This window comes from Cajanus cajan, chromosome 11 (genome assembly GCF_000230855.2).
Source record: "Cajanus cajan strain Asha chromosome 11, NIPB_CcT2T_4, whole genome shotgun sequence".
NCBI classification, from domain to species: domain Eukaryota; kingdom Viridiplantae; phylum Streptophyta; class Magnoliopsida; order Fabales; family Fabaceae; genus Cajanus; species Cajanus cajan.
The window spans coordinates 23,660,252-23,681,046 of record NC_138527.1 but is presented as its reverse complement, the minus strand read 5'-3'; the positions used below and the strand labels follow the sequence as shown (position 1 = coordinate 23,681,046).

At 35.7% G+C, this 20,795-nt stretch overlaps 2 protein-coding genes across 2 annotated transcripts; both read left to right on the top strand.

Annotated features, from left to right (window-relative positions):
• Positions 1–14: 14 nt before the first annotated feature.
• On the top strand, positions 15–1,158 carry LOC109806070 (trigger factor). Its single transcript, XM_020368418.3, has one exon. It carries the CDS (start codon positions 112–114, stop codon positions 850–852), a length of 741 nt encoding a protein of 246 aa, XP_020224007.2. The 5' UTR covers positions 15–111; the 3' UTR covers positions 853–1,158.
• A 2,522-nt stretch (positions 1,159–3,680) lies between these two features.
• On the top strand, positions 3,681–7,375 carry LOC109806622 (Peroxidase superfamily protein). Its single transcript, XM_020369084.3, has 4 exons — positions 3,681–4,887; positions 5,346–5,537; positions 5,669–5,834; positions 6,810–7,375. Exons 1-4 carry the CDS (start codon positions 4,657–4,659, stop codon positions 7,232–7,234), a joined length of 1,014 nt encoding a protein of 337 aa, XP_020224673.1. The 5' UTR covers positions 3,681–4,656; the 3' UTR covers positions 7,235–7,375.
• The last annotated feature ends 13,420 nt before the right edge of the window (positions 7,376–20,795 follow it).

Genomic DNA, 20,795 nt, shown 5'->3' with positions numbered 1-20,795 from the left:
GAAGTGACACGTGTACCGAAGCCTGCACTTGAGTACAATTGCAAACCCTGAGAAGAAGCAAATCAAAGAAGCGAAGAGTGTGAGAAGAGAAAGGGACAGAAGAAGAAGAAAATGGAAGACGTGATGACAGAAGCAGCACCACCTTCAAGGTTCTTGGAAGAAGACCTAAACATCTTCACAACCCCTTCTCCACCTCTCCCCAAACCCTTCCTCATCTCCCAACCCCACACCCCTTCCCTCCTCATCGTCGCCCTCTCCGCCCCCTCCCTCGCCCTCTTCCGCCGCCTCCGGAGCTCCACCCCCGCCGCCTCCCTCCTCCTCCCGGAGCTCCCCCTCTCCCGCCCCAACCACACCGCCGATCTCTTCGCCCTCTCCCCCTCCGCCCTCCTCGCCGCCGTCCCCTTCCCCGTCCCCGCCCACCGCGCCCACGCCCTCGCCCGCGCCCTCCTCTCCGCCCGCATGGCGCCTCGCTCCGTCCTCCTCCTCGACTCCCTCCAACCTCCCAACTTCCGCGGGAGCCTCTCGTCCGACGAAACGCTGGCGTTTAAGCTCGAGACCTCCGCCGAAAGGAAGAGCGCCGACGCCGAGAAGATGCTCCCCGGGGTTCCGTATTACCCTTCCGGCAGCGTCGTCGATGGGCTCGGCGCCGCCATTCTCGCGCGCTGCCAGGTGCTCAACGTGAGGGCCAGTTTGTGCGTTTCGTGGCCTCGCTTCGACGCGTCGGTGGTGTCGTTGGTTAAGGGTTTGCTCCAGCGCGGTGTGTTGCGTGGCTTTGAGTTTGATTTGGGGGATGAGGATTTGAAATTCGGGAGGAGTGAGGATAGGGTTTTGCATTCTGAGTTGTATATTTGATTTTCGGATTGTGTGAATGTTTTGATCCCTGGGGACTAGTTCAGTGTTTTAGGTTACTTTGTTTTGTTATGGTTGTTGGTAAGTTGATAAATTAATCTCTGGTTATAGATTTTACATTGAAATGTGTGTTTTGACTGGAGGAATTGATTCTTGTGATTTGGCGAAGGGATAGATGGTTTCTGGTTGTGGTTGGTTTTATTTTTTATGGCTTTATTGATTTATTTAAACTTGGCCATGAATTGCACATTTGTAACACGGACAAAACTTAGATGCAGTGCTTTTTATGACTTTGATGTTGTTATATAATGTTGTTATCTAATTACAATTTAAGTTTTAGCTTAACCAAATTTTGAGTTTGAGTCTTGATTATGTAGTTGAATTAAATACTCAAAGGGAGAATTTTGTCACTTATGATAGTCTTATCTGGTTTGAACAAGATTGCATCTAGCCAAGAATATCTATAGTATTTACCAAAAAAAAAAAATTGAAGTTTTATCTCGGATAACACTCTAAAGGCACCTAAAGAACTGAATCTAAACTTTATCCTTTGTGATATCTTTTGATTGGCTGACTATGGATTTGTTTGTGTATTTTGCAAATGATTGTGGATGTCTGATTTGCATTAGCTGCTGGTGTTCTTGCTAAGCTGCAAGTGATGCCCTGCAATATGTGATCTATGGGTATGGTGGATTCTTGCTGTCAATGGAATAATCTGTAGATGATTGATGATTTATCTCTTGCTCATGGGCCAAGTGCTATTTTTGTCTTCTATAAGCAATTGCTTGAATATGAAAGAACTATTGATTTTGACCCTCTTTTGCAGTGGATGTTTGCAGTGTTGTGTTGTGGTATTAAAACTAATGGTTTTCATCTTGGACCATATGCAATATTTTCAATCGTCAACTGCGTTGCACCATAACATATTGGATGCAGGGGTTAGCAAAATTGGATGAAACTGTGATTGCAGACTCGAATTTTTCTCTAATAGTCACAATAAAATTGTGACTGTGGTCTGTGTAAATTGTGTCTCAAATTCAGTTTTCGAGTTAGTTGCGAAGCTGTTAGTCACTGGCCATAACAAACTTAGATAGCTGAAAGATGTGGGATAGGTGTACAAGGTAGTGATGAATGTATAGGTCTATATGTAACCAAGTGATATATATGAGTGTGTGTGTGTATGTATGAAATCTTCTGCAACATTGAAACTTTGCACCTGTGAAGAATCAGAGAAGTGAACAGAGTTGTTAAGAGTCTGAGCAACAAAGAAAAAGCTTGAAATTCTTAGAATTATTATCTAGAGTGAAAGTGAGGATCCAAGAGAGACAAGGAGAAAGGCTCTGTTGTGAAGAAACCCGATCTTGATTACAATATTATATTGAAATTGATCTCTCACACATGGATGTAGGCCATATTGGCTTTAACATGTTTATTTGGTGTTAATCCCCCTGATCCTAATCTTATATTGTTTTCTGGTTAAGTGTTTTTTGGTGCATGTGTTATTGTGTGTTGCCTGGTTTGCAAGAAGCATCGTAACCCAATTTTCGTAACAGTCTGCAATGTACTTGTAACCCAATTTTCTTAACAGTCTGCAATGTACTTGTGAATGAAATTTGACAGCAAAACCTTGACTATGTGCAGGAGGCATAATCAATGTAATTTCATTTAATTGTGCTTCTAAAGATGCTTTTCAAGCTGTAGATCAGTAGATGTTAGTAGTTAAGGAAACATGGTTTTTGAATTACGATGGCTATGGAGGACAATAGGTGTCTGCCTGAGTGGAAAATTTCTTGCTGGTTCTTGATTCTAATGATGTTAATCTATACCTCTGTACCAAAATATATAAAGAGGATTTTTTTTTTCAATAACTGCATTGGTCTTCATTTTATATGCAGACCATCTGTTCCTCTTTTATTATAATCGTAAAATTAATTTATGTTATATCTTTTAATGTCTTTTTCTTTTCAATTTTTTATCTTCTTTAAATAATTGTTCACGTAGCTACTCATTACATAATTTTTTATTTATTTTAATTTATTATAAAAAAAATAGAGATATAGAGTGCCTTTTTTTTTTTTTTCTAGTCATGGATAAAGAACCAATCTAGTGTTAGGTACGGACAGTTAAAAACCTTGTAACATTTGTATTACAGATTCCGCTCACCCTGAATACCTGTCATTTGATGTTTAAACTTGTCTAAATTTCTCTAGAATCAAGTTATTCACATATGTGGTCTTTAACCCAAAATCATGTTATTCAGTTGCATTTAATGATTGCGGTCTTTAACCCAAACTAAAGTACAAAAGTGTATTCTTAAAAAGGGAAGATAAAAAAAAAATGATGACCAGATTGTGTGAGATAGGTTATTTGAGATATGGAACAGGAAAAGAAGATGCTGGATCTGCAGTATGCACTTTTCAATAGGAATTGCAACATGTAGAACTGAGTTTTTGTCACGCTAGTATTTTATAGATACAAGCCATAATCGTTGTTGCATTTTAGTTTGATCTCATAATTTATCTCCAATTTGTTTTACTTACGATTAATGATAAAACAAAACTATTGAATTAAAGTTGGGTGAGTATTCCCTAAGAAACTATTATCTGAGGGCTGTCTGATAGTTCTTGTTTAAGTAAAGGTTTTAGTGTTTTATACATTATCTTTCAAGATAAGCTGAATCGTCATGTTGGAGACCAGAGTCAGTATTGAAAGTATATATCTAGAATTTCCTACTAAGGTTGTAATATGCATTCAGGAATAAAGTAAATTGAATTTCAGTAATTGTTGAAGGAAAAAAAATAATAAAATTCAACACGGGTACTACGACGCGAGTCTCATCCTTGCTTAATTCTATATTTCCTGTAATTGTTTTGTTGGGTTTTTGAATTTACCATCTTGCACTATCTCCTACACTACTCTATCTAGAGAGATGGGATTGGGAATTGGGGATCACGAAAGCAGGGAAAAAAGAAAATTTATTATAATTGGAGAAAGTCAATATGGATGAGAAATTTGAAGATTTTTGCTATCTATTCTTACAAAATTAAAGATATATACTTTCAATCGTGCACTTCACGATCATGACTGAACTCGCAATATATTTTCCTTCTTTTTGTAAAACCAGCAAGTATTTGATAAAGTCCACATGCAATCTAATTCTTGGAGGAAAAAACGAGAAGGCTAAACGTGCAAATTGACATTATACAAAAACAATTGACGTGTGGAATATATATTAAACTCAACTGTTACAAAGATGGCTTCTGTGGCAAGCAAATAAATTTGGTCACTCAAAATTAAGGTGATGTAATGCAAAATGGTTATTCTAATCAATTCGAAGTTGGACAGTTAAAACCGGTCAAAGAAAAGAGAAAGATGACAACAAAACATGCAAATAAATTTATGGAACATTTCATAACCTATTAGATGCTCAATGGAAAAGACAATTCGAGTTGATTTCATGCAAAGAAAAAAACTGTAAATATTAAGTAAGATTAGCTGTTATTAGTTTTTGTTTGGTGGCTGGCCTTACGAGTTGAGAAAAATTGTTAATGGCGGGCGCAAAACATTTAATACTTTATACTTTTACTCTCTATGGGAATGTTACTTTTAGTTTAAGAACACCCACCAACTTAGTCATATTAGTTGCATCTTCTCTTGACTCTAAGAAACATGCTTTCTAAATACTCAAATAGAAAAATAGCCAATGCATGGAAAGGGTGAAACACTCTACTTGGTACAACTTATATAATCTCTTGATTCTCACCCATCTCTCCCACCCTTCATTTTTTCGAAGTTAAAGCAGTAACAATGGTTCCTTCTTTTCCTTCAAAATCCTTGATGCATGTTGTTCTCATCATTTGCTTTCTTGGTGCCACCAGATTGCATGCAAGTGACCCTCCTCTAACACTGGATTACTATGCATCAACTTGCCCCACTGTGTTTGATGTTGTTAGGAAGGAAATGGAATGTTCAGTGCTTTCTGATCCCCGAAATGCAGCCATGATAGTTAGGCTACACTTCCATGACTGCTTTGTTCAGGTTTGTAACTTTACAATCTAAGTATTGTCAGTGTTTTCATGTTACTATAGAATAAATTACATTATGTATTATTATGTTTGGATATAAGTTTAGAAGAACTTTCAAAAAACTTTTTTATTTCCTATAGAAAAATTGTCAAAACTCTTTACCTAACTTTCTCAATAACCTATATACTTAGGGGCTACCAAGTTCATCATACCATGTACCACATATCAAGTTCTCTTTAAAGAATCTTGTGATAATAATGTTAAAAGTAAAGAACCTCGTACCAACACAAACCATATGTTGTACCGGTTCAAGGTACCTGGTAATGTTTGGTACAAGTAGTAGTTCTATAGTTTCATTGTATTTCAGTATTGAGAAAACCAATGTTGTATAGTATAAAGTTAAAGTCAATATGCATCTAATGAGAAAAGGTAAATACACACCAACAAAATGTGACATTCATATGGGCTCAGGGATGCGATGGATCGGTTTTGCTTGATGATACAATCACACTTAAAGGAGAGAAGAAGGCAGCTACCAACACCCAATCTTTAAAAGGACTGGAAATTGTTGATAAAATCAAGAACATGATTGAATCAGAGTGCCCTGGTGTTGTTTCTTGCGCTGATATTCTCACTATTGCTGCCAGAGATGCTGTGATTCTGGTAAAAGAAGCTGATTCCTTCTAGATTTTATCATATAGCTTCACAATGCTTTACATGAATTTTAATCTTTAAATTTTCTGCATAGAAGTTAGTGGAATTTTGCACATGATTCTGTCATTGATTTTTTGTAGGTAGGTGGACCTTACTGGGATGTTCCTGTGGGAAGGAAGGACTCTGTCACTGCAAATTTTGATCTTGCTAACACCAATCTTCCCACTCCGGATGAGAGTCTTCTCTCTATCATAGCCAAGTTTCTTTACCAAGGACTATCTGTCACGGATATGGTAGCACTTGCAGGTATCTTAATTTTCCTACTATTGGGATAAAATTCAGAATGTTAAGAGGTTTTTATCACCTGCATATTTGATGAAATTTGGTTTTAGAAGTTTTTCTTTTTAGTTTTGATCCGCATAATATTTTTTTAAATTGTTAATATCATAATTTTGTGATAAGGTGACATGTAAGGAATACATGTCATGTCATATCAAAGTGGCATATAATGTGACATGATATATAATGTGCAATGTTTAGATGTATATTCCATCAATGATAATTACAACAGAAACTTTTTTCAAAATATTTGAAATAATAACCCAAATGGCCAAATCAAAGAAAAAATTATAAATATTAAAATCAAAATTCATTGAATTTACAACATTATCAAACATATTAAACCAATTTTGTAGAACATAAACTTTTTTACTTCATTAATTATTCAGATCATGAAAACACAAACTATTATGATAGATCTAATGATGAGGAGGGTTAGGAAAATAAGTATAGGGTTTTATATTTAAACTCTGATATCATTATTATAATTTTGATAAATCAAAAAATCCTATAAGCACCCGTTAATGTTGATGGTAATTATAATTGATTGGTATTGAGTGGAATGATACTTTCTAATGATAGAACCCAAAATTAAATATGACAATTTTAACTAAACCCTAAAGATGGCTAGAATGCCTAAACAAAACATAAAAATATTTGAATTTAACAAGAAAATCATTGAAGATGTGAATTTCCCATTATGCGTTGTATGATCCTAGCAAGCTTATGAAGATTAGAGTTAGCCAATTGAAATAAAATTATTACAATCAATTAAGTTGGACTCTCACTTTTACCAAAATAAACCATATTTCAGCCCTTTAGAAAATGAACAAAATTTGCAACAAAACTCTATAGAATCAAGAATCATAATATGATAATTGAAAAAAACCTATCCATCTTGCACTTTCTTCATACCACATATTCTGATCACTAAGCCTGCAGGAGCCCACACAATTGGCATGGCACAGTGTAAGAATTTCCGGTCAAGAATTTATGGAGACTTGCAATCACCTTCAGTGAAAAATCCAATCTCTGAGAGTCACCTCAGCAACCTAAGATCTGTTTGTCCACCTATTAGAGGAGGAGACAATAACTTAACAGCAATGGACTATGTGACACCTAGTCTCTTTGACAATTCTTTCTACCAGTTACTACTAAATGGGGAGGGTCTTCTCAACTCAGACCAAGAAATGTACTCAAGTGTGTTTGGAATTGAAACAAGAGAGCTTGTCAAGAAGTATGCAGCAGATCCTCTGGCATTCTTCCAACAATTCTCAGAGTCAATGGTGAAAATGGGAAATATCACAAACTCAGAAAGCTTCATCACTGGGGAAGTTAGGAAGAATTGCAGATTTGTGAACACATGAACTTCATTTTTGTTTTATGTGCATTTTGTTTGTTTCCACACACAAGAACCACCAAATTTATGTATTTTAGTTGCAGCATGTTGATGTGTCAAATCTAAGCTAGCAATTATATAATGAACAAATTAAGTGAGAAGTTGTTTATTTCCTTCTTTTTTTTTCATAAAAAGGTAAGTGTTTGATAATGAAAGTTGTAAGAGCCAATACGTGAGGGGCTGAGTCTAATGTTATACATTTAATTTAAAGGCAGCACAAATGGAGTATTTTGACACGTGTCACACAAACAATAAACCATTGCAAAAAAAAAAGCACTTTACAAAAGATATCCATTTATAGAAGTGTTAAATAAAAAAAATATTTCAATTTATTGTGGGCCAAAAAACAAATGGATGTTGGTCTTCTTTTATAGAAATGGGTTAAAAGCCCAAATTTGAAGTCCACCAATTGGACTCACACGCTCGTGGTTAGGAAAACTGATCACAAATTTTTTTACGAAACCCTTGTCTTTTATCGTCAAACACTTCACTTTTCAACCTCATCACTTTTTCTTTCACACACCAAAAAGTTTTAGAGGGAGATACTTTCTTTCACTTTCTCGACAACTTTGAAAATGGACATTAATTTTCGTATAATTTTTTGAGTTATTGTAATTAATATAATTGTTTTCATTTAAAATTTATTGTATTGTAGGGAGATAGGATTCATGCATGAAGAAAATCGTCATATACAAATTTCAAAAAGATTTAAAAGGAGTTGTATACTAAATCTATTTTTTTGGAGTATCTTCTAGTGGAAGTCATTTTAAAAGCATCACATCATAAGTACAATATTAATTTCCAATTTTCAACTAAGGTGGCATCGTTGGACAATGATATTATTCCTAAAAACTACTTCAATTTTATGCCCATTTGTAAAATTATAGGTGGCAAATGGAATTCAAATTATTTAGTTAGTAATGGTTAAAGTTTTAATTATCAATTATCTAAATATTTATTATTATTTGTTTACCTTGAAGTGTAATTGAGATGAGATTTTTTGTCCAAATAGATGTGATGGGGCTGCTAACTTGAGTTGGTACTAAGAGAGAGCATGAAAAAGATGAAAACAAGACCAAGATGAATATCATTTGTTTAGAGGTTGCCAGGTAAATCTTTAATTTTTATAACTAGAAAATGTTATTTAACTATGCATTTTGTTTACATAATTATCGCATAAAGTATACTCTATTTGGAGATTATGTAGATCAATTGAATATCTTTCTCTCACCTCAAGAGAAGTAAAAAATGTTGTAGTAAAAGTTTTCAAGGTATTATGACATCTAAGTTAACACAATTTTTTAGAGTTTATAGTTATATTGTATAACAACTATTTCTTTAGTTATTAAATTGACTTGAAAATATTTGTATGGGTTGTAACCAAAATACACTTGCAAAACTATATCAAATGTACAAGGTTGATATTCAAATTAGAATGTGAGAGAACTAGAAATTTAACAAAGACGTAATATGTATAATTCAAATATGTTTAACCATGTATATTTGTAAGTGTATTTAGTAAAGAGGTAATCTTTCTGAATTTCACTAAATGGTATTTTTTTTCTAATATAATTTAATATGCTTGATAGTAAGGAGCCACCACCATAGGGTTTGACTAGGTTATCTACCGAAACCACTATGGAACATGAGTTCCTTAAATGCAACAACAAAGCAACTATTGGAGGCCTTAAAGATGAAAAAAAAAAAAGTGATACTTTCTTTCTTTAATTATGATGATAAAAAGTGTTTTGTACTTTTGATGTTTAATGATATTATTAAACTTTTTGTGCTATTTAAGTGTGAATTTTAAGCTAATTTAGTATTCTATTATGTTTGTTCACAAGACACTTGCTATGTGATTTTTGGGACAATAGATAGTGTAGTTGATGATGAAGAGTGGTGGTATTTAACATGCTCTTAGAGCATGTCAGTTTATTCATACACCAAAATGTTCTTCTATGACAAGTGCAACAAACATGTCAAGAATTTTTTTTGAGGTATTGTTGGTGTTTCCCAATAAACGTATTTGACATAATTTTATGGGCAATTTGTAATGCATGACTAATCTTTTTTTTTTTTTCCCTAATATGAGGTATCATATCAAGGTGAAGGTAATTAATGAAAGTGCTTCAGCAACCCTTTTTATTTTCAAATGTGATGCTACTGATCTTTTTAATAAACCATGTAGTGAAATGTTTGAATTAGAAAAAAAAAAGTATTGAATTATTGTTTTATTGATTTATTTTTTATAATAAAACTTATTTCATTGATTTTGATTATTTGATAGTTTCATTATGTTTATTTGCTTATGGCTAAACATATGATGGTATTAGAGAGGTGGTGTTGGATCTTTTCCTAAGGATATTTTTTATTTGGTGTATAAGAGTTTTCTGTTCAAAGTGGAGTTTAAAAGTCCTAGCAAGGCAAGATTTAGGAAATCCTTTAGAGTTAAGAAGATTTGCTTTGATGTAACAATCATGAACAAGTTTAAAGAAATTATGGTTGATTCTAATGAAGGTCATCCTGAAGATACATCCATTAATTTTCATGAGGTAAGATTGTAGGTGGAGTCTTTTTCCTCTTTATTTTCATGAAATCTGATTATTACTTTTTTGTTTAATTATTATTTTTAATTTTTTTAGGATTTGAAATGTTTTATGTTATTCTAGAGAATGAATCTCAAAAGGAGACAACATATATTTCTAATGATTGAGATGATTTAACTCATTTAAAAATCTATTTACATCATTCTACACCAAATCTAAAAGGTGATGTCTAGAAAAATTTAGATAGTGTAATTCCTATTGAATGTGAATTTGCCATTAAGAAAAAACAAGTAAATAAGACAAAATGTGTTGCTAAAGAGTATCCTATGGGACATGAATATGGAAATGAAGACAAGGGAACAAATGATATCCCTCAAAATTTTGGAAAACCAAGTGATGGTATAAAGAAGGATGGAACTGTAAACATGGAATCTATGTTTCGTTGAAGATGTTGAAGAAGAAGAAGAAGATAAAGGTTGAGAAGAATTAATGTTAAAGGAAATGTTTTAGTTTAATTTTAGTTTCTATGTTTTGTATTTTGGTTTCTTATGAATCCTCTGGTTATTTGGGTCTTTAATGATTAAGTTTTTTTGTGAACCACTTTAGATCAAGTAAAAAATGATGTATTTTGGACATGTGATTGTTTAAGTATGTGAATTTTAATGTTCTTTGATGACAACACCCAAATATGTTTGTGTTATATTATTTTTTTGTGAATATCCTAACTTCAGTAAAAAAAATCATTAAAAAACTACTTGGTACCATAAATATGAAAAGTACATATGTGATCTATCTCTTATCACTTACATCTCAACATAATCATATGTGGTGTTTTTCTTTCAAAAAATATCAAAATTAATGTGGATTTATTTGTCAACATTTTCTTTAAAAGAAATTCTCTATAAATTATTTTTTGTATGTACCCCTAACTTAACAGTTTAAAATGTTTTCATTTACAACAAATAATGTGTCATAAAAAAACTGGTTGGAAATTTGAAAAAAATAACTTCAACATATATCATACTATAAATTTGGCTTTGTTAAAGACTTAAAGCCTTTAAGTAAAACCCAAAATGTCAACATAAAGAAGGAAAAAAAAATTTGAGTTGGGTCACTGGAATATCTCATAACAAGTATGTCCACTCAGTTGAAAAATCAAATATTGTTTTAATCAATATTGGGAGTTGAGTTTTACAATGTTAGAATTTCAAAACAACAATTCAACAAACACTTCTCTCTATAAGGAACAAAGATGAAGACAAACGAAATATATTTATGAGAAATGCTCAAGATTTGCAATGGTCATCTTTATGAAAAAGTTTGAAGATTCAAATACAGAGAACACATATTTATTGTAAAAATTACATTCATTTTTTTGTGTAAGAAATATTGCACTGAGTTAGTTGTATTATGTTTTGATAATAAAATATACTTAATTATTTAAAGTCTAGAGAGGCTTAATCAAAAAAGAATACTTCACTGTTAGAATCCAGAGAGGTTTATATTAGCTAACTGTTTAAAGCTTGAAGAGACTTTATATTAAAAGAATACTTAGGTAGTTACTTGAAAAAGCAAGTCAAAAAATATTTAGATTGAGCTATAAGTGACTTGTGAAAGAATATTTATATCTTTATGAAAGATAGTGAAATTTGATCATATCAGTACAAAACTAGACGTAATTTTAGTAATTAAGACAAACTAATACAAAAATATTATGTGTTCTTTTACTTATCTTTTTGTCTACACATATATAATCATATTAGAGTTTTTAATTGATATTATTCAACTTTTCTATAGTATTTCTCTTTTCTCCATATTATATAAGTTTTTATAAATAAAAAAAATTGGTGAAAATTTTTGGAAAAGTGATATCTCAAAAAGTTGTAATAAGTTTTCATTTTTTTATGTGAATTTTTAATTTTAATTTATTTCAAAACTGTCAATAATTAATAAATTAATGTAATTAATATTTTATTTCAAAGTTAAAGTTTTTTATGTTAATATTAAAATATCATAATTATATATATTACTTATATTTTAAAACGATAATAATTTAAAATTAATATAATTAATATTTTATGATACTGTTAGAGATTTTTATATTAATATATTATTATATTATCTAATTACATAAAAAAAAATAAGTAAAGAATTTATTTTATTTTAATTTTCTTTCTTATTTTCATATTTAATTTTATTCTACATGAATTAGTCATTTTGGGTGTTGTACCATTATTATAAAAAAGAAGAAAAACAGTTCAAACGTGTACCATTAATATAAAAAATTTTCACTTCCAAAATACTTACTGGCTACGGCTGTCTACAGAACAACAGAGTGACAGAGCTACGACTTTGAAACTCACTTCACAGTTCACACGCCTGACGTTGGTCCTCTTAACTGTCGTACGGAGTTAGCACAGTGCATGCACATGCACATGCCCATCACAAATACCGTCCACCCATTGTCTTGTCACTTTAAAAATACCACGTACAATAAAAATAAAACATATTTTATACATATTGAGCGTGTTTGTATTCACGTCCAAAACGTGAAAAATTACGTTTAACGTGGAAGTTACGTGTAGCTTCACGTTAAACGTGGATTTTTACGTTTTGGACGTGAATACAAACACGTACATTATGTGTAGGGGTGTTTATAACTGAAGTATAATTGATGGAGCGAGTTAAATTATGGACGATAAATAAAGTAATAAACTAGTAATTGTGTATAATGTTTGGATTTGTTTTGATTTTTATGGAAGATATTTGATTTAATCGAATATGATTATGGATAATACTTGATTTATTAAATTGAGAAAGAGGATGAGTATATATTTACTTATTTCTTACTTGCTCCATCTGAGTCCTTGTTTTAAATTTTTATAAACTTAATTTATTTTATGAACAAAATTTACTTGAAAATCATGTAATTCTTATTCTATTTTAAACTTATGTTTGATGAAATTTAATTAATGTAATTTTTGATATTATTACTCTATGTTGAAATTCTTTTTTTTTTTACAAAAAAAATATTTAATTAATTTTTAAGCAAGTACGATGTGTGTGACACTCAGGTTTAGTAGAAGTGTGAGGAATATCTTTCTTTATCTCTTCTTTACCTTCTTGACTGAGACCTTTTTTTTTTTTTTTTTTTCTTTATGTAGCTAATTAGTTTTACAGGTAGGTCTTTGACGATAGTGAAGCCATAGAGCTCAAGCGAAATCGTATATGGTGTGCGAAGCTTCTTCCTCCCTTCTCCTCTTAACAGATTTTGGTTCTCCAAAGAGGTAAAGGAAGCTTGTGTTGATTTCTTGTAGTAAGTATGTTGATTGTTGCCTTTCAAAATCACTAGCTTTCATGTTGAGTTGTTGGATCCATTGGTTGTTGAGTTGTGGGTTTGAGGTCCTTAAAAGTGGAGGCATTTTGAAGGTGGTCAATCCTTGATCTTTTGTTAAATGTTGATTTTGATTATGGAAATGTGATGTATAGGTTGTATAAATGTTGTATGTGTAACGACCCGTCATGATCTCTACACTTAGTGGAATTGCACTACTACTAGCAAACTAAGAGAAATATTAAGCTGGATAACTCATACATGCAGGTATAGGTAAGAATAAAATAACTAAGTTTCTGTATACAAAATAGAACACCATATATGTACAATCATCCCAAAAACAATATTCTCTAGTACCGGTCAAGCACAAATAAAACCGTTACCCAAAATGATAACTCTAACACGAGGATCAAACTCTCCGTCTCGCAGCGGTCAACTCAACTCCAAGTTATCCCTGATCTGCTCCCATACCAAGTATGATCATTCCAGTCCCACCACATAGAAACAGAAGGGTAAGCTAGAGTTCAAAAATCAATCATACAAGTACAAAATAAAATCTATACTACATATGCATCCAACTCAAGTCCCAAAGGAACTTCCATCTCAATCAAATCATCCATTCATCAAACATGAAGTCAAACGCCATACACTTCATCATCATAACAATCATGCAATACATGCAACTCATGACAGATAAAATGCATATCAATCATCTAATGCGTCGTCACGCATACACCTAGGAGATCTCCCTAACAATAGAGCAGTATAAGTGACATCCCATCCTACCGAAACCACCCCAACCGTTTTCACATCCAATACGTCCGCTCGGTCATAGCTAAACAGGATATAATCCTCACTCGGGTTTACTCGGATGATGTCACTTACACAATTGGAAGTCCAGATCCACCATCAGGTATAGCATAGCTGGGTACAGGCTTACCACGATCTTGACATGCATTACCAAGTCAATTGTGGAGTTCGCCCACCGACTATCCGCAAGGATCCACGCACCTTCCCGAGTACTTGGTTAAGGGAATAACCCTCGACTTCATACCCCCTCCAACACTAGCTAAGGACTTGGAGGAGACTCACCCAACCCAGTTGCCTACCTGAGCACCACTCTCCCAAATCTAGTGGCCTACCTGAGCACCACTCTCATATATCAGTGGCCTATCCAAGCACCACTCTCAAGAGACTCTATGTGAACTCTTTCAGTTCGAAAATATTTTTCCTCTCCTCAAGTCCTAGGCTGGACTCATGCCATAACGCATCACATGCAATTATGCATCACACATCATACATGGTCTGCCCACCATCATGATCAACAATCATACACATATGAACATATACACATGTCATATCATATTTATACATTCACATATATCATTAACAAGCATACATATGAATCACACCTCAACATACATCATATATCATACATACATGATCCAAAACTTCAACTTTAAACATGCATAAGCATCAAGTTCAATCCAAAAACATCAAACACACTCACGCCCGACGTAACCAAATCACGCCCGACCTAACATCCAACCCGAGAGCCCTAAGCTCTTCCATGCCTGGCGCACTCAACCTGCGCCCGGCCTAATCCCAGTCAGAGAGTTTCAAAACTCTCATCCAAACCAACAAATCCAGCCACATGTAAACACAAAACACAATGCATAGGCTCCATACAACTCAACAATAAACTTAAATCTCACATGCACTCATCTGATGCATCAAAATAACCAAAAACCCCATTTTTCCCAAAACCCCAAAAAAATGAGTGAATTCTCCGATCCAACCATGGATCCTCGACTTTCATGCATCAATTGAGTTTCTAAACTCACATGCAACCTAAACAACAAACATTATAGCTTCCCTCACCTGAAAATTGGCTCAAAATGGCCAAGAACTGAGGAGAAGTAGAATTTCCTTATGAAGCTCAACTCGGAACTTCAATCCACCCAAAGTAAGCTTTCTAGTATGAATTTCAAGAAAAGACAGAAGACATTAGTGATCTAAAGGAGAAGAAGAATCATATAGAGAAATTTGGGAGAGAAAGGAGCTCACAGACTAGAGTCTTTCTCTCTAAAACTTCTCTCTAAAAACTTCACTTTCTCCTCAACCACACAACCCCCATTTATAGAAGTTCAGGAGTGTCCAGAACGGCCCGTTCTGCACCCTTTCATCATGTGCAAAAATCACATGCAAAACAGCCCATTCTGAAACCAGAACAGCCCGTTCTAGGACTCATCCAGAATGACCCGTACTCCATCCAGAACGGCCTATACTCCATCCAGAACAGCCCGTTCTCAACTACAATTTACAATCAATTTAGTAGTTTGGAATGGCCCGTTCCAGATTGGGAACGACCCGTTCTGGACTACTAAATCACCCATATTGGGCTTTTGGGCTTTCTGAAATAACTTACTACGTTACAGTATGTTGCAATGCTTATTGGTGGATTGTTCTTTTTTAAGGATTTTGGAAGAAAATCAGTTTTTCATAAGTGTGGAATTGATGTCGCATTGAGCGTGCCTTCACTGCATCAGACATAGCTCAATAAGAGGGTTCAACCTTTCTACACGCTAAGCGTAGGATTGGTGGCACTGGGCATGAAAAGAGGGAATAACCCTGGGTTGGACTAGCTTTGCGCCTGATCCAAAATGCGTTAGGCATAAGGAGAAAGACATATCTCTATCTGGGTTCACACCAAGCGTTGAAGGTGTGGTGTCAAGTGAGAGTCAGGTAGAAGCCCTCTGCTTGATTGGTGTCAAGCGTGGATTTTTCCACGCCAAGCACGAAAGAGTGGGACACTCTCTACCTCAATCACATCGGACACAAGTGATGTGATGTCGAGCATGGATGAGATAGAGACTTCTCTATCTCAATGGCCCCAAGCGTCGTTTGAGTTATGTCAAGCATGACATACTTATTGTATACTTGTTGTCCTATGATGAATTATAGTTGAATATTGATGATAAAGTTATTTGTATGTTGATAATTATAATGATGAATATCTAAATTGTAAGCGATAAATGAATTTATGATGTTAAGATGTAAATTATATGTTGTGTAGCTATTAAGTTGTGAAGTTGTGGGCATGTGGTTGAGATACATGTCTTAAATTAAGATACACAAATGCTAAAGGTGAATTAAGTTGTTTTAAAGTTGTTTTTCCCTCCAGGGTCTATGTGGATTGATATAGAGGTAGTTGAATCATATCCTAGTTGAATATCTAATTGAGTAAAGTACGAAGTTGGGAACTTGGTCTCTAACTTAATATTAGAGGGTTGTGGTATTTAGAAGGTAATTGATGGGCTAATCCCATAGTTGGCTTAGTGTTGTAAACTAATGTTGTGGTAGGCCCAAACCCAAACTATCCTACCTTGACATGGTACAAGACTTCCTAGTTTAGCTAGAAAAACCTAAGAAATCAAACTAAGTTGTCTATATCTGGCTCTCTTTAAGGCCTAATGTTGTACAATACTTGACTTGGTTGAGTTAGGTCTAACGATGTGGTTCGATAAGGTCAAACCACTTAAACTATTCACCTCTATTATAGGAGATCTCCTTAGTTGATATGCGTGACGATGCATTAGTTATTAATATTTGTATGTTGAGATGTTGATTATAATAAAGTTGATAAATGTTGAGCAAGTTGTTAAGTTGTGAGTGGTGTTATTGTTGATATATGTTTTTAATGCCTTTGTCATATTGTTGTATGTTGTTTCTTTTGTAAGCTTATCCTTCTTTTTCTTGCGATTGGAACTGTGATAATCATATTTGGTATGCGAGTAGGGCAAGATTAGGTAGTTAGTTGGCATGTTGGTGGTGAGTCACATTAGAGGTAGCTTGTTTTGTATGACTCTTCTGGTAAAGTCATGGTTTGGAGTCCTTGATCGATCATCTAGAGGATGTTTTGTAGTATTTTAGACTCTAATGTATACAGTATATGTACTAGATTTTTATATATTGTGTATATTCCATGTATTTTACTTTATGCATGTTTTACCTTATGCTTTAATGTCAATTTTTAGTAGTAAGTGTGGTGACCTATTGGGTTGTTGCACTTTTGTGGTATCAGAGCTTGGTCAAGTCTTTTAGGGACACTATGTGGGGGTGAACTTGTTGTACTTCTATAATGTAGATGTTAAGTTGTGTTGCAAGAGTTGTAAAGTTTTTTGATGTTTTCAAGTTTCTTTTAATGTTGTTGAGTTGATGAGTGTTGCTTAATGGGTTTATTGATCTTTATAGAAGGTAGTTAGGCCTTAATATAACCATATTGTTCATGCCGTGAAGATGATGGCACATGCAATGCAACAATAGACTACCCACTTTGTTAGAGTGGAAGTAGAGAGAGTTGTAGTTGGGGCAACGAGACCGATGGGATCGTAGGAGAGTCGAGACCTAGCTGAGTTTAGGAAATGTCATCCTCCTTAGTTTAGGGGTGATACAAATCCAGAGGTGGGTGACCATTGGATTTGCAAGTTGGATAAGATTTTCATAGTTTTGGCATATATAATTGAGAAAAAGCTCACCTATATTGTGTATATGTTGGTTAGGGGGGGAAATATTAGTGGAGAGGTACTTACCAAATGCTTTTGGCCAAGGGTATGACAATGGACTGGGAATGCTTCAAGGAAGGTTTTTCTTGCAAAGTACTTTCTAGAGAGCGTGAGGCACACAAGGGATGTTGAGTTTATGAGCTTGCAATAGGGATGGATGTTTGTGTCGGACTATGCCATGTAGTTTTAGCACTTGGCACACTTCTATGCCTAAGCTATCTCTAAGACTTAGAAGTGTAGGAAGTTTGTTGAGGGCTTGAAATATGAGTTGAGGAAAGTGATTGTGCTTATGGCCATCAAGGAGTTTTTGACCTTGGTGGAAAAGGCGAAGGTTATAAAGGGACTCGAAGGAGGTGGTTGAGTAGTGAAGGCAACAAATGGGCCAACTAGGTCCAAGAGAGGTGGTGCTTAGAGGAAGCCTTATGATAGACCCCAAAAACAAGGGGATTCTATCACAAGGAAGCCTACTAAGGCACTTAGAGGAAGAGCTTAGAGCTTATGATGCTACCAATGTGGGGGACCACACATGATAAAGGATTGTATTGCTACCTCTTCTAAATGTTTCCAATGTAGTAAGTTTGGACATATTGTGAAGGATTGCCTGAAGAAGGCAAGTAAGACAAGAATTGAACTGAGGATGGAGCAGTCATCGGTAGTGCATCGTGTGTTCTCTTTGACAGGTGTAAAGACTTCCACTTCATCAAACTTGGTGAAGGGGAAGGGCAAAGCAACAGGTAAAGAAGTTTCTATCTTGTTTGGCTCGAGTGCTACACACTCCTTTATTTCCTTAGACTAAATAGGCAAGCTGAAGTTAGTTATAGACTATTTGGATGTTTGTTTGGTTATGTTTACTCTAACATTGGTTTTCGTGATGACTTTGAGTGTTGTTTGGGTTGCCTAATGGAAGTGTTTGAATGACATTACCGGGTGAATCTCATCTGTTTGCCTTTGGTAGGGTTGGGTGTGACTTTGGGTATGGATTGGTTGTCATCCAACCAGGTCTTAATAGATTGTGCTAGGAAAGAGCTAATCTTTTTTTTTATGATGGTAGAGATGTGTTAGTTAAGGTCCTCAATTCACTAGCTCAATACCTGCACAAAAAATGAGGTGTATTAAGGTATTGTTAGCTAAATATGGGTTAGCTATATCTGCATACAAAATGAACCAAAAAGAGAACAATTATATTGCAATGGTTCAGAGGATGAGTGGAATTGTTCAATAAGTCTCATCCAAAAAGAGGTAAAATTGAGACTTAACAGCCAGTAACAACAACCTGCTCACCCTACCACCACCAGGCCACACCCCCAATAGTGCGGACAAGTCCAAACACTGCCGGTATCACAAAACCCATGGTCACACCACTGAAGAGTGTCGCACACTCCGAGACCGTATTGAGGAACTCATACAGGCAGGCCACCTCGGCCAGTATGTCCAACGACAACATGGTCACCGAGGAGGCTATGGTGGATGAGGACGAGGCAGAGGTCGTGGTTCGGGAGCTCGCACGGACCAACCCTCTGGCTCTCATCAAAACGCCGGTGGAGTAGTGCAGGCCGAGGTAAGTCAGGAAATAGGGTCAGCTCCCTTACGGGGAGTAATCAACACAATTGCAGGTGGTTTTGCAGGGGGAGGCGCCAGCAGCTCGGCCTAGAAGAGACACCTGCGCAATATCAACAGCGTCCACTCCACTACCTCGGCTTCGCACCAAAGCTCACTGCCCATCACCTTCACCGACAACGACTACTCTGGCGTCAGCCCTAACCAGGATGACCCCATAGTCATCACCGTGGAGGTAGCTAATTGGGAGGTCCACAAAACACTGATCGACCAAGGGAGCTCGATTGATGTCCTATATTGGCCGACGTTCCTCAGGTTAGACATCCCTCACTCTCTCATCCAACCTCACACAGAGCTCCTAGTCAGTTTTGCAAGAGAGCGAGTACACACTCGGGGATACGTGGACCTGTTGACAACTTTCGGGACCTCTCCAGACACAAGGCGGATTATGGTCCGATACCTCCTCGTAGAAGCCAACACTTCCTACAACTTAATTATTGGGACGCCGACCTTGAATCAACTCGGAGCAGTGGTGTCCACCCCACACCTCACCATGAAATTCCCATGGAGTGATGGGAAGATTATTTTTGTCAAGGCAAACCAGAAGACAGCTCGGCAATGCTACACCGAGAGTCTAAAAATCTCCTCGTCCGGCGAGCGATGCAAGAGCAATCCTCCTACAGTGGCTCACATAAACCACGTGGAGATCACTGACCTCGAGCCGAGGTCCGATTCCCATGATGATCGACCAAGTCCCATCGACGAGCTCGATGACCTCCAGATCAAAAAACTCTCGGGGCAATGCACGAAGATCAGCAGGCAGTTGAGCCCGGAGTTACAGCAACAAATCGAGGCCAAAATTTCCAAAAATGTCGACCTCTTTGCGTGGTCTAGTGTCGACATGCCAGGTATAGACGCTAACTTCATCTGTCATAAGTTAGCAATTCACAAGGAAGCAAAACCTGTGGCTTAGAGGAAGCGGAAGGTCAGGGGTGAAAGGCGGGAAGCCATCATCACCAAGACACAAAAATTGTTGAACACTGGCTTCATCCGTGAGGTCAGGTACACCACATGGCTGGCAAACGTGGTGCTGGTAAAAAAGAACTCAGGAAAGTGGCGAATGTGCGTCGACTATACCGACTTGAACAGAGCATGCCCCAAGGACTCATACCCCTTGCCGAGTATTGACAGGTTGGTAGACGGAGCGTCCAGGCACGCCCTCCTCAGTTTCATCGACGCTTACTCCGAGTACAACCAGATAATGATGCACCCACCTGACGAGGTGCATAAATCTTTCATCACCGATCACGCCAATTACTGTTATCGAGGTGTGTTGAGATTTCCGTTGAAGTACTTTTGTTATAATTGAAATTTCGTTTAATTCTATCAACGGTCTCAAACACGGCAAGTATACCGGCCGTTCAAGTAGTAAAAATATCATATCCACAGGGATTAGAAGGTAATATAAGCATTTATTGACTATTCGTGACTAAAGAATAATTCCAATTTCATAGTTTGTGCAGTGAA

Excerpts from the sequence above, each read along its gene's own strand:
- LOC109806622 (XM_020369084.3), top strand. The coding sequence starts at position 4,657 with ATGGTTCCTTCTTTTCCTTCAAAATCCTTGATGCATGTTGTTCTCATC. Across the intron at positions 4,888-5,345 it reads TCCATGACTGCTTTGTTCAG|GGATGCGATGGATCGGTTTT; the intron begins GTTTGTAACTTT and ends ATATGGGCTCAG. Across the intron at positions 5,835-6,809 it reads GGATATGGTAGCACTTGCAG|GAGCCCACACAATTGGCATG; the intron begins GTATCTTAATTT and ends CTAAGCCTGCAG.
- LOC109806070 (XM_020368418.3), top strand. The coding sequence starts at position 112 with ATGGAAGACGTGATGACAGAAGCAGCACCACCTTCAAGGTTCTTGGAA.